Here is a 13,660-nt window from a genome sequence, read left to right as displayed (position 1 = left end):
CCCTACCCTGTTCCTCCCAGCTCAGCAACCTTAATATCAGCCCCCCCCCCCCCCCCTCCCTCCCCTGCTCCAACCGTCTCAAAGAAAGATCCCCTCACTTGTCCCAGACAGATTCTTACAGGTGTTTTGATATTCCATACACTTTAACCTGGGACACTAGACATATTCATATAAAATTTACTACTGTTAATATTTCAAAATAAAATTCTAATCTGAATCCTAATTCTGAGTTTGGCCCTGGTATGATCCTTGTAGATATTAAGTGGCATCCTAAAGTGTCTGGAATATTTCCCTGTGTTCAAGGCTGGACTGCGTGTGTTTGTCTCCCCTCCCTTACACATCTGTGCCCCTGTTTGCCTCTCTGGAGTTCTGTCATTAGCCTCTTAGCACCTTGAATGCATGTCTTTTGTATTTCTGGTCTTCCAATACCTAAATCTGCAGTAGTGGACGAGGGAAACCAGAGGTATGTGCAGAAATAGTCAAATTGATGCTCGTCTTTGCTGCAGGTTTCTGCGAGGCGTGCTGTAGAAAAATGGCAGCTCCCTTTTGCTCTCAGCATGGAGGGTGGACGCATCACTCCCCAGTAAACAGTCCCAGTAAAGAGACAAATTTCACTGCAGAAAGTGTTTTCTATTGGTCACCAAAGTGACAAAGTCAAGTTACTAAGAGAATCCTTAGTAATCTTTTCTACAACTTAATTTTCTGAGAATGATGCTGGGTCTGTATACGGGGGACACGTTCGGTCAACCACCCTGACACCTCTCCTACCCGCACCCCTTCTTTTTCCTGTTAGAAGTTGCACCTTCAATTCTACAGATTGCTGTGAGACTTGCATCCCGGCTTCTGCAACTGCTCCATTTCACCTGCTGACTAGTCGGCCTCTCAACCCCATCCCATGCTCTTTTCCGAATCACCCTCTCTCTCTCTCACCTGTGCTCTGAAGAGCCAGACAAATGCAGTCAATGAAATCAGTGGCCAGTGGTCGGCGCTTACAGCTGATTCTGACATCACTGTGTGGCTCTCCAGGACTTAGGGCCAGGACCTCTGGGTGTGTTGTAATGTTACCTTAGTAGCTGTGACATTCAGTGGATCCAATTTGAAAAATAAAAGAGTTTTTTTTTTTTTTCATTTTATCCAGATTAAAGCACAGCTACATGCAAACATTACAAAACACCGTCTTTAGTAATGACAGATTCTCAATGCTTATTTTGTTTTTGTTTGATTTTAATGCTCATCCACCATACATGCCTTTTCAACCAGCTCTCTGACTCTCTCTCTGTCTTTCTCTCCTTGCTTGCAATGCATCTTGGGTAGAATTGTGGAGCAAGCACCAGGATAAGCAAAAAGCTATGGAAAAACCACAGAGTAAGAGACTTTTCACACACCAGAAAAAAAAGAAAGAGGATTGGGGTGTTCAGCTGTTGACCTTTTTTTCAACCCCCTTCACTCCCATTTTTATAAATGACCAGTGTCTTACCTGAACAGCTGCAAAGAATCGCTTCTTAAGGAAGTATCAGAATGAATAGAAGCAAAAAAAAAAAGAGTCTTAGTGTGATATTAAAATATCAAGAATGCACATGGGCTTGACTACTGAGAAAATTAGATGTCTCAGTTGTGTAGCTTCTGCACACAACACTGTTTGTATCCTATAGTGATACAACAATAACGGCATCTGCTATAAGACAACCCAGGGTCAAATAATTCCTCTGTGTAAAATTAAACCAATGAATGCTGTGTCTAATCGAGACCCAAGATGGCAGCGGGTGTAGGTTCTGGTAAGTATACGCTAGCTTGATGCGAAATCAGGTCGTGATGACTTTCCATTTGTATACATTCATGCTGTAGCTCAAAGGTAGAATGCAGAACAAACTGTATAAGCTAACACGTGTGATAGTGTGGTGATTTATGAAGGGTTTTTGTACTTTTTTCCACTTTTCCCACTTTTCAAACTTTTTTTTTTTTTTTTTGAATTCTTCACATAAGAAATATTAACAAATACAACAAAGTCCTTTGGGCTGTTTGAGGGACCTTAAATTAAACATAGTTATTGTATTACCAACATAAAGGCACCAGTTTAAATTCAAGCAATTTTTTTTTCCAGTCTGTTTTTATGCTTGACAACATGCATCATTAGGAGTAGAGATAAATATCTTCTGCACTGTCCTGCTGTTGAGCTGTATTTTTTCCGGTTGGATTGCTGTATTTACAGTTTTCAGAATTGCTGGCACATTTCGAGGCTATATTATATGGTTCATAAGTTAGGTGTCAGGACAACCTGAAAACCAAGGAAGTGTAAGGATGTATTTGCCGTTTCGTCTGCACCTACTCAGGTGATAAATGACAAAATCTTGACACCAAAATGTCACCTTTACTGTCCACCAGTTTGTCTGCATGCCTAACTGCCTGTGTCTGTTTGTTGTTTTTGGTGTAACTTGAGCCATATTTGCAGCATTGACTGAGAAGTAATGTCGCGCTCTTGCAGTTTTTGTTTTTTCCCAGTTTTATGGCACTCTCTGCTTGCCCCTTTGTAACTTCTCTGTCTGCTCTCAATCACAGTTTAGCAGCAGTTGTTTACTGTATTTTTAGATGTGTGCAAAATGTATGAAACAAGTTATCTTACTTTTTAAGATTGATTATATTCATCCAGTATGTTCAGCTAAAGCAAATACAGGCTTTAAATCATTCATAGAAACAATTTCAGCAACATAAATAAGGTAATGTCGGCTTTGCTGTGTCACAATTGTAATTCAGTGTTTAAATGAAGGCTTTGGCACTTAAGCTGGACGTAGCATCAGTGTTGCTGTGCTGTGGTGGCTTTAAGTGAAGCAACTCTCAGTAAGGCAAAAGATGAGACTCGTTCATGAAAGCGTGCTGACAGTCATGTCTGTCCTGCAGGGTCTGATGGATCAAAGCAACAGCGCCCCCAGGTGATTGATGCAGAGGAGAAGAAATCACAGATCAGTGCTGACAGTGGCCTCAGTGTCACATCTGGATCTCAGGTTATTATTTTTAGAGTATTTATGTTGGATAATATGATGTTGCAGCCCACAATGAATTTAATAAAGCTATGAAGCCTTTGTGCACTTACTAAATTCAATATTTGAATGTTTTAAACAACTCATGGTGCATCACCTTTCCTACTACTTACCAATAATTGTACCACTGATCTCTCTCTCTCTCTTTTGGTTTCCTCTATCCGCTCTTTCTCTGTATAGAAAAGCGACACGGAGTCTGTAACGAGCTCAGAGCCACCGATCCTGACGAGGAGCACCAGCCAGGACTCGGAGGCCAGCACAGTGGTAGGGCACAGCCAACTCAGATACTATTCACTTTGTTCTGCCCTGTTCCTGCAGCACAGTGCTTCAACACATTAGCTGTAGACTCCAGGGTGATAATTGTGATCCAAGTTATTTTTACATCACAAGGAATCTGAATTGGTCTGATGGTTCATATGGATGGAAACTGCAGAGGCGATGAAATGAGAATATAAAATGTTAATATAAGTGTAGAGAATCTGAAATTAAAAGTGTTTTCTTTCCAAAAACTACAAATTCCAAACAAAGGAAAGAAAAGTAGGAGGCGTATTTGGCTGGTTGGTTGTGTATTTTTTCAGAAAGGAGTAGTTTATAAGTGTTATCTTTATTTGAAGACTGTGAAGTTGGATTTACTTCCCCTGTGTAAGGGTAATTGCCTGTATCAGCATATTTTTTTTTTACACCTGTAATCCTTTAGCCCTTTCTCTTAACTGGCCAGACAGTGCAGACTATTATTAACTCAAGCTTTGCAGTAAGACGTCATTCAAGCTCATAAGCTTCTATTTAATTTTTATTGAAGAACTTTAAAAATGTTTAAAGATGCAATACTTGTCAGTCAGAACTCTAATGAATCTTGGAAACAAAACACACCTGTGCACCCTGCCAATCACATGATGACATTTCAGTTCTCAGATGACGGGATGACGAGGAACATGATGGAATAGTTCAACTATCAAAAATATGGAGACTTGGGTTATCATATGTCATGTGGTTTAAAATTCCCAATTCAATAATGAGCTGGGTCAACTGATGAAGAGTACACTATATACTCTAAAGAAGATTTAAAACTATATTTTTTTTATATGTTTAAATGGATGCATAAAGCTGATTTTATACTTAACCGTCTTCATGTGAGACATCCCCACATTCTGTGTATTTTGCCCTTACACCAGGATTTCTATCTTTCAGATAAGCAACAGCTCTGGTGAGACTCTTGGAGCCGACAGCGACCTCAGCAGTACAGCAGGAGACGGCCTTGGTGGGCGGGTTGCTCCTCATTTAAATCAGTCTAGAGGGACTCTTTCTGACAGCGAGATTGAAACCAATCCTGCCACAAGCACAGTGTTTGTAAGTATTCAACTCAGTGCAGCTGAAAAAGGGAGATTATACCGTTGTTACTTTAGATAAAAACTTAGTTTAAATCAGAAAATTTCATCACAACATTTATCCATTTCTACTTACGAAGAAGTCATCTACTTATAAACAACTACCTACAAGGTGTCTTTAGTTTATATGATTTAAAAGAGAAAAACTTCAAGAATGCCAACTAGATTTCCTGAGCTTTAAAATGTGTGCTGAATAATGTGAGAACATTTTAAAGTCCTGGAATTTTGTTCTGTTTCTTCTGCCATTCAGAGTTTGTTCTATGCTAAGGCTCAAATTGTGGTAAAGATGTGAGAGAACTTTAAGAGATCAACATTCGTTCACTTTTCAAAAAAAGGCTGAATGGTCAGATGACAGAACATGTAGAAAATAAATTCCCTCTCTAGACGTTTTTTGTCTGGCATAAGACCATTCTGTTGGACAGGAACACGTCTCTGGACTCTCCTTGACCGAGTACAAGCAGTGCAGAACACCTGACAGTTATAAGAAACCGTGGAAGCCCAGAAATATTTCTGAGTGATTGAAGATTGATTCCAATGAAGGGCCAGACATGTGGTGTGCAGAACAGGAACACTTTGTTTGACTTGGCTCAATGGTTCAGCATCTACCCAAAGATACCAGATCACAGAGCACTGAGCTGGGGTTAGGCAAAGAGATCGCGCATCGCATTTGATATGATACTGCTTCTCTGACACTTTGGGAAACAAAAACAAAACTCCAAAACTCTTCATCGTGCTCTTCATCGTTCAATGTTTTTGGTGCACCCGCACCAAAAACATTCACAACAACAAAAACTTCACAGAGAAAGGGTGGGATGACCCTCACCTTTCTTCATCAGTAGCTGTTTGCTGCTCTTGCAGGGCACAAACTAGCAAGGATGCTGCCAGCAAAGGTGACTCTTTCACTCGATATGCTGTATGTGGACAAACTGCAAGATACGGTATTTGTAGCCTGTGGACCTGTGAACATTCTTGGGAACATGTGTGCCTTAGGCTAAAGATATATATATTTTTATTGTTGCAGAAGATACTGCTCTAGGAAAAACAGTAGTTGCAACATTCAGAAAAATAATTATAGCCCCCCCCCCGGTGTTGTTGCTGCTGTATATGGCCCTAAAGTCTATCCACACCTTATAAAGATGCCTCAGCAGAGTTGAGAAAAACCTGAATTCCTTGTCAATACTCCAGTGATACCAACAGATATTTCTTTGCACATTTTCCACTTGCAGACCAGACAGAGAAGTTACAAAGTGTCATCCAGACTCAGTGGTGTAAACCACAGTGGAGAGCCTTGTCCTCGTACTGGATGCACAATGTGAGAATTGTCTTAGATGTATGCTTTACTACAGGTCATATTAAATCAAAGTTGTCTAAATAATATGGTCCTGAGTTTGATCACTACACATGCCTAATGTGCTTGGGTAGGTGGCACATATCAGGGGCAGATTAACAACAATACCCCCCTCTAGTCCCAGATCCAAAGTACTCCATCACTGAACTTCTAAATAAACATTGATGAGAACAACTACAGCAGTTTTTGGAGAGGAGGAGTGAGAAAACCCAACTCTTATATCCATCTGTAAGAAATAGAAGGCGAAACCTCTGATTCATCTGATGACTGTCATGTTTCTGTCTTGCCTACACTTGTTCAGTCCTTCTGTGTGGTCCGCGGGGGATGGTATGCCTCAGCAGCTTCCTCATTAGACCTCAACAAAAAAAAGATGAGGATGACTTTTGAAATGTCTTCCCACACACTGCAGCCATGTAGATTTTCTTCTCCAGTCTGAATAGCTTTCAAGTGATTTCTGCCACAATTCAGCACGGAGGTTTCTTCAAGGACATTTTAGACCTTTGCACTGACTTCATCAGAGGAGAGGGAGTTGCAGGAGGCGTTTGATCAGCCGAGCACTACCCTTCAGACAAACCATTAAGTTGATTGGTATTCCTGTGGCCATATATATCCAGAGGTTAATAGTATTAGAACTGAAGTATCTGCAGTACTTATGATGCTAAATGATCAAAATAGAAACACATGAATTAATGCTTAAAAGTGAATGAAACTTTGCTGCACAAACATTACTTTTTTTTCTTCTATTTTCTGTTTCTTCAGGGAAAGACCCACACTCTAAAACCGGGGGCAAAAGATCATGCACATAGTATGGCAAAGGGGCAGCCTGCACAGCCGATGGAGGATATCAGTATGAGGATTTATCTCTGTGAAGGCCTGCTGGGTATGTCGTGCTGTCTCCTTCCGATTCTTCCTCTGTTTGTTGTGCAAAAAGATGGCATTCACATATATCCATCCTGTGCTCTTATAAAACAAATACTAATCCTATAAATCCTGATAACACATTACACAGTTTTCTGAAACATCTTCTCACACTCCAGATTTTTCTGCATTGCTTTACTAACTTTATCTTTGTTTAAAAATGATTTAAACTACACAACCTTAATTCTTAAAGATAAAATACATATAAGGAAGTTGCTAAGTGTTGTGACCTTTCACTCACTACAACTTGTGTAACCTCTCGCCTTCGATTGTAACCACGGTGAACTTTCACTAGTCTTGGTAGGGGTTATTTTGAAAAGAAAAAGCAGAATTCGGACATGTGAGAATGTTAAGTGAGGAAATATTAAATATTTCTGAAGAAAAAGTGAACTGAATGTCTGTTACACGGTGAAAGGTTATACAGTGACATCAGCATTTTTTGTAAAACCTGACATTTGATATTAGAATGTGTTGACTTGAGTTGATGTGACGTACTTTACTTGCATGTCTAAGCAGTTTGTTAAAATAAAACCTATAATAAAAGATAATGAAATTAAAGGTCAGATATAAAGTATACAACTATAATTTAAGAATGAATTGAAATTAAAGGAATGTAAAAAAGTCATAGCTTCAGCTTCTACAAAGTAATTGATTTTTTAAACAATATATTGAACAAAAATAAACAGGTTGAATTAAATTGACTAAAGTTAAACTGAAATCTTTAATTTTGTAAAAAAGTATGGACCTATTTGAACATCTCATTTACACACAGCATTTTCTCACTAGTTGTTTTTGCTAAGCACATTTAAAAAGAAATAAATCTTTCATAAAAGAGAAATCTTTAGGCTGTAAATAAGAAGGTAGACCTAGCTTGGTACGTCTATGTAAGTCCTGGGTCTTGTTCCTTTGGTGTGGTTTCTCGGCTCGCTCTCTTCTTGTTGTTGCTATTAAACCTACTCACCTCTTCACCTAACCCCCTCCTGCTCTCGCTGCTTTGTCCCTCCTGCTGCTGTTTCTCCTGGGGAATTCTTCCAGGCCGAGATAAGAGCTCTGTTTGGGATCAACTAGAGGATGCTGCCATGGAAACCTTTTCTCTAAGTAGGGCTAATCCTTTGCCTTTGCCCTTCTTCCTGTCTGTGTGTGTGTGGTGGGTGTGTGTGGTGGGTTTGTGTTTGACATGGATCCATTCTTCCCTGTAGAGTAGCTCTGTGTGTTATCTGTTCTGGGATGGGAATGTGGGTTCCTCCTGTCTATTTGTGAGCTGCACATCTGTGTGTTTCTTCACATGAAACAGAAGTGGAAACTATGAACAGTGCTGCATATTTTCCCTCAAAAGGAAATCAAAGAAAGCTGGATTTCAATTCACTTTTACTCCAACTTCTAAAAATGTCTGCGCACCTGCGTTTCCCCAAGTTTTCAGATTAACTTTCTTATTGACCGAAGCTCCAAATTTAATGGGTTTGCATATTGGATGAGTGCATGTTGCCTTCAAGTGCTGTGAGAAATGTAATTATGAGAGTAGCACACTCAAACGAGCCACCGGCTGGTAAATAAGATTAGGACATGTCGAGCTTTCCAATAAGTTACGGCTTATGATAGAAGTGGGGAAATGGAACTGGCTAGACTGCTGATATTTAGACTTAAATATTCGATTCCACATTTGTAACCTGTCGAAAGTTGGTTCATGTTTTATTTTAGTTTTAAGTTGCCACAGATTTAAGTTTTATGGTTTCAATAATGGTGTGTGTATTTGAAACCTAATTTCTTTAAAAAAGGACAGCAAGGAAAAGTAAAACCAAAACAAGAAATCTGAACTCTACAGCCATTTAGCACTTAAAGGCATCATCTATAAATGTTAGCCCTTGAAAAGTATTCAAGTAAAGGTTTTATTGGACCTGTTCAAACCTCCCTCCTTTACAGTGTTACACTACAACAAGCATTATTACGTGTAAGTCATGTCTCACTACATGACTAAGACAAATGCACCTCTCACTTTCTGAAAGTACTTGTGATTTGAGGAGAGCTACAATAAATGGTTACACTCAATGTTGACACAATGTTAGTCTTTCATGACTAAACTTTGCAGCAATTTTTTCCAAGCTTTAGAGAGATATCATCATTGTAAATGAATAGTGATCTCTCTATGACTATCATGTCTTCTGTAAGTTACTTTAGGTAGATGTCCTTAAATTATTTGGAGTAAAGAAGTGCATGCTTCTGGCTGCACTTTGATGCCTGTTTTTGAATCAATCAGTTGTGTTGTTGCTGAAATCTTCCAGTTTTGCAGGTCTTTAAGCGCTACATGTGAGCTGTGTTGATCTGTTCAGGTAAGGAGCGCTCCACACTGTGGGACCAGCTGCAGTTCTGGGAGGACGCATACTTAGACGCTGTGATGTTGGAGCGTGAGGGCATGGGAATGGACCAGGGACCTCAGGAGATGATTGAAAGGTGGATTTTTATTCCAGCAGTTTCCTGCCTGATTTTTAAAAGAAATTTTAATACCAAAATATTAACATTTTAAATTTGTATACCACCTTTTTACATTTATTTTTCTAATTCTGGTCTGGACTGGACTTGCTCTTTTATGTTTTGTCTGATTTCTGCAGATACTTGTCACTAGGAGAACATGACCGCAAGCGTCTGGAGGACGATGAAGACAGACTCCTGGCCACCCTGTTGCACAACATGATAGCATACATGCTGATGATGAAAGTACGGACACCTGTTTGTAATTTTTTAATCATCAGACATTGTCATTGTTTTATGATCTACACCAAGTATGATCATTTGTTATGTCAACGTTTGTTCCTCGTGTCTGTTTTTGTTTAGTTGACCAAAAATGACATCAGGAAGAAGGTGAGGCGCCTGATGGGGAAGTCTCACATCGGCCTCTCATACAGCCAAGAGATCAACGAGATTCTGGACAAACTGGCCAACATGGTGATTTCTTGTCCCTTTTTTTAAAAGTCCGGTTTATCAAACTTCTATTCAAAAGAATTTGAATGAAATTTCTATTATTAAAATTTGTACTGAACATATTTTGTAGAATGGCCGTGAGCTGCCCATCAGGCCCAGTGGAAGCCGGCACATCAAAAAGCAGACATTTGTTGTACATGCTGGCACTGATACCACGGGAGACATCTTTTTCATGGAGGTAAGCAGGTCTAGAATTTGTAGTTTCTAACTCAGCCCACTGACGTATTATCCATTTTTGTAGATCTGAGTTATGTCTAACTGAAACATTGAGTGTATAGTGTTGCTGCATAATTAAATGTTCTCTATATGGTTTTAGGTTTGTGATGACTGTATAGTCCTGCGCAGCAACATTGGCACAGTATACGAGCGCTGGTGGTACGAGAAGCTCATCAACATGACTTACTGCCCTAAGACCAAGGTGCTGTGTCTCTGGAGACGCAACGGCCAAGAGACGCAGCTCAACAAGTTCTATACCAAAAAGGTAAGATCTGCCTCCTCCCTCCTGTGCTTGAATTCACTTGAGGATGAGATTGATGACAAAATTCAAATTGCTTTCCTGTCTCCTTGCAGTGTCGTGAACTCTACTACTGTGTGAAAGATAGTATGGAAAGAGCTGCAGCAAGACAGCAAAGCATCAAGCCAGGTAAAAATGAAGAGTGTGTGAATATGCTGGGCCTCTTTTTTCGTTTTTCAATAGAGGCTTGCTGTGTTTTAATTTCCTTTTCTTGAATCCTTTTAAATGCTCCTGCCTGTATTGTATTTTTATGCAAGTTTAGGTCATAAAAATCAAAAACTTTTATAGTTTTTAGGGATTTTTAAAAATCTGTATTTCTTAACTTAAGTATTGATTCCTGCAGGCCCCGAGCTTGGCGGAGAGTTCCCCGTCCAGGACATGAAAAGCGGTGAGGGTGGACTGCTGCAGGTCACGCTGGAAGGAATCAACCTTAAGTTCATGCACAGCCAGGTAAGAGGCCAGTACCACGGCAGAGAAAGTGGCTCTCATCTCACACAAGGGCATGAAACTAAAACCCACTCATGATGGTTCATCCCCTCCTTCTGTCCAACTCTATACTCATCTCTCCTGTTTGCCTCATTTCCTTTAGTTCTGTGACTTCTTCCTCTATTGTCATAAAAAGAATCTAAGTAGTCCAAACGTTAGTGTGACATGTTTGATTGGCATTTACTTGTACCTGATGTTTTCCCCTTAGAGGAAGAGTTCCTGTTTGTGCTTTTGCTTTTTTTGATTTGCTTTTTTCAGTTTGTGTTTGTTCGTGTGTGTGTGTATGTGTATGTGTATGTGTGTTCATATGCATGCCTCTTCCTAAAAAATATTAACACACTCTCCCACACAAGTTTCTTTTGACATCCATGGTGCACAAACCTCATTCTTCATTTACCGGATGTGAGGAGAGAAAGCGTGTGCGTGTGTGTGTGTGTGTGTATTTGTTGTGCTTCGATGGTAAGACGGATGGCCTTGAGCAAAGACTTTTCATTAATAATTGGCTATTTAATAGCAACTCTCACATTTTAAGTTTGGACCCTTGACCATTGTCTTGTGTTGTCATCACACCTGCAGCGTAGTCATAGTCGGGTTTCATGTTCTTCCACATGTTGACCAGCAGTATTCTTCACCAAATATCAAACATTAAACTGATCAATTATTTTTAGGGGCAGTTCCACCAAATTACAAGACATCAAGACATCTTTTCTCTTAAAGTCATGTGGTTTTCAGATGCTGATATATGATGTGTATCCAGATCTTCAGAAAATGGAATCTCATTTGTGGTGCTTGGAGAAGTTCTTTACAATGATTCAGCTGCAACAAAGCTCTGTTTACTTAGAATAATCCACAAACCTCACCATGGAGAGTTTTCATTGGAGCTACTTTTTAACAAACGGTTCAGACAGATATTAGCTTGTTTCTGCTCCGTAAATGACTATTAATCACTCTGCTGTCCTCTGAGAGAGAAGCAGCACTCGGAGGGAATAACTATAACTTCGTACAGAAGTATAACGTTTACTTTCTAGTGATATATGTGTAGTGCAGTTTGCTTGTTTCTCATAATGTCAACTTAAACTAAGACTGAATATTACAATATATTATATAACAATATATTCAATTTAATATGAACTATTTACTATATTCACACCAAAAGAGTCAAACACAAAGATAGTTTCAAATGATTGTCTATCATTCAATCATTGCATCAATAGATCATTAACTCATTGTTTTGTATCCGTCTTGATCTACTCTTAAATATTTTCTCCAAGCATCTCAATGTAGAGCACCACATTTCTAAAATTAATTTGTTACGTTAGCACCATTGCGTCCCTTGTTAAACTATAAGAATTAAACATCATGAATAGAGTCAGGTGTTTTTTTAGCACATTACTTTCAGCAGGACTGTATCCCATTTAATCATAGACTGTATGTAAGAAGTAGACTTAGCAGCTGGGAGGTCTCCTGTGAGTTTGAATGCCGTTTGATGCGTTGAATTTGACATTTTGCGAGAAGCTGGAAAAAGTGAGCGGTTAGAAGAAAACACCATGACGTTATCCAAAGGCTGCGCTAGCTTGGAAAGCGAGGTTGGTCTGTTATTCATGGTAGCTGTGAGATCAATCAGGATGCAATATGTTTTTTTAAATGACCAACTGACTCCTCAGATATTCTTTTAGTACAGTTTCATGCTGGAAAAAGACATTTTTCAGATTCCTGTGGTAGAAAATGATCTAACTCAGTAAGCCACGACCCCTTGATTTAAATGGGACTGTTATAGTCGTGATATCATGGCGTATCTACTGTTGAGGAACTTACTAAGCCTTGACTCCACACAATAAGATTCAGTTGACTCAGATGGCTTACGTTGATGAAAGTTTATACATAAGAAGAATACTCATGAGGAGACATGATTCAACACTTCTGTACTCGTGTCTTGCTAAACCACGTCTGCCAAACTTTTTGAAAGGCATATATCCCAAAAGACATTACCATTATCAGGGTGGTGTCACATTGACCGACCTAGACTAAACTGTGACGTCTATAACACTGGAGCAGACAATAAGTCTACCAAACATCCTTACAGATATCAGGAAAAACAGTTGACACTCTCTTAGCTGTACTTGGTGTTAATAACAGCTGAACTCTGTCAGGTCTGACTGACGTTAGAGAACAATGAATTAACATAATGACATCTGTACATTTATAATCTAAATAACTAAAGAAATTCCACCACATCTACGAAGACTTTAAATAAGACATCAACTTCAGGAAAATGGTTACTTAGTGTTTGTATCTGGTAGACGTCCATACAAGTCTTTTTATATACATATATTTTATTGTGAGCGAACAGCTGGGTGAACCTGAGGAAGCTACAGGCGAAACGCGCTGTTCACTCTCAGTATAGTTAAGTTATTTTCAGTGTGCCACGGACTTCAGATTTTTTTTTCTTGGTTTGTTCTTGCAACCGTGCATTTGAGAACATGTTTAGGCTTCGCACGGGGCACCATGTTGGCCAAGTAGATAAAATACAAATTATTAAAAGACACTTCCCAAACAAAATAAACAATCTCATGTTTATATGTACCCAATAAAATGCCATTCAAATGGCCCGCTGACCATGAGAAAGAACATCACTGTAAAGCTCTTTAAACGTTGACTGTGTGGACCAGAGTGTCCACTTCACATGTACAGTCTATTGATTCATCAAGCCTCATGTGAGCGTCATAGACAGTTAGCTAAATCATTGGATGGGCCGCTCTACGGTGACATGGCATTGACACATCACACATTGTAGCAGGGTTTACCTGTCCATCAGTGACTGCCCTCATTGTTCTGCTGTGTGCGCGGTGGTGTTGGTGCCAGCCGTTGTTGCTGGAGGAGGAGGCATGGAGGGCTCTGGGGGACTGAGATGTTAAAAGTCCATGGAAATCAAAGGTGAATCCAGATCTCAATACCCTAGCCAAACCTCTAGCCCTCTTTTTTTTCCTCTTACTTCCTA

At 39.5% G+C, this 13,660-nt stretch overlaps 1 protein-coding gene across 29 annotated transcripts in view; it reads left to right on the top strand.

The window, feature by feature from the left end:
• The window catches only part of madd (MAP-kinase activating death domain), a 53,108-nt gene that overhangs the window by 32,728 nt on the left and 6,720 nt on the right, over positions 1-13,660 (top strand). For 12 of the 29 annotated variants that reach the window (XM_065952675.1, XM_065952680.1, XM_065952681.1 and 9 more), the window contains 13 exons: positions 1,315-1,365; positions 2,896-2,999; positions 3,216-3,299; positions 4,224-4,382; positions 6,528-6,648; positions 7,722-7,784; positions 9,014-9,134; positions 9,293-9,398; positions 9,516-9,626; positions 9,733-9,840; positions 9,979-10,143; positions 10,233-10,305; positions 10,520-10,626. In XM_065952675.1, the coding sequence (XP_065808747.1) occupies positions 1,315-1,365; positions 2,896-2,999; positions 3,216-3,299; positions 4,224-4,382; positions 6,528-6,648; positions 7,722-7,784; positions 9,014-9,134; positions 9,293-9,398; positions 9,516-9,626; positions 9,733-9,840; positions 9,979-10,143; positions 10,233-10,305; positions 10,520-10,626 (1,373 nt within the window). The remainder of the gene's footprint in view (positions 1-1,314; positions 1,366-2,895; positions 3,000-3,215; positions 3,300-4,223; positions 4,383-6,527; positions 6,649-7,721; positions 7,785-9,013; positions 9,135-9,292; positions 9,399-9,515; positions 9,627-9,732; positions 9,841-9,978; positions 10,144-10,232; positions 10,306-10,519; positions 10,627-13,660) is intronic. The other 17 variants (XM_065952676.1, XM_065952682.1, XM_065952683.1 and 14 more) reach the window with 4 other exon arrangements.

This window comes from Labrus bergylta, chromosome 3 (assembly GCF_963930695.1).
Source record: "Labrus bergylta chromosome 3, fLabBer1.1, whole genome shotgun sequence".
Lineage (NCBI taxonomy): Eukaryota > Metazoa > Chordata > Actinopteri > Labriformes > Labridae > Labrus > Labrus bergylta.
This window is presented reverse-complemented; position numbering and strand designations above follow the sequence as displayed.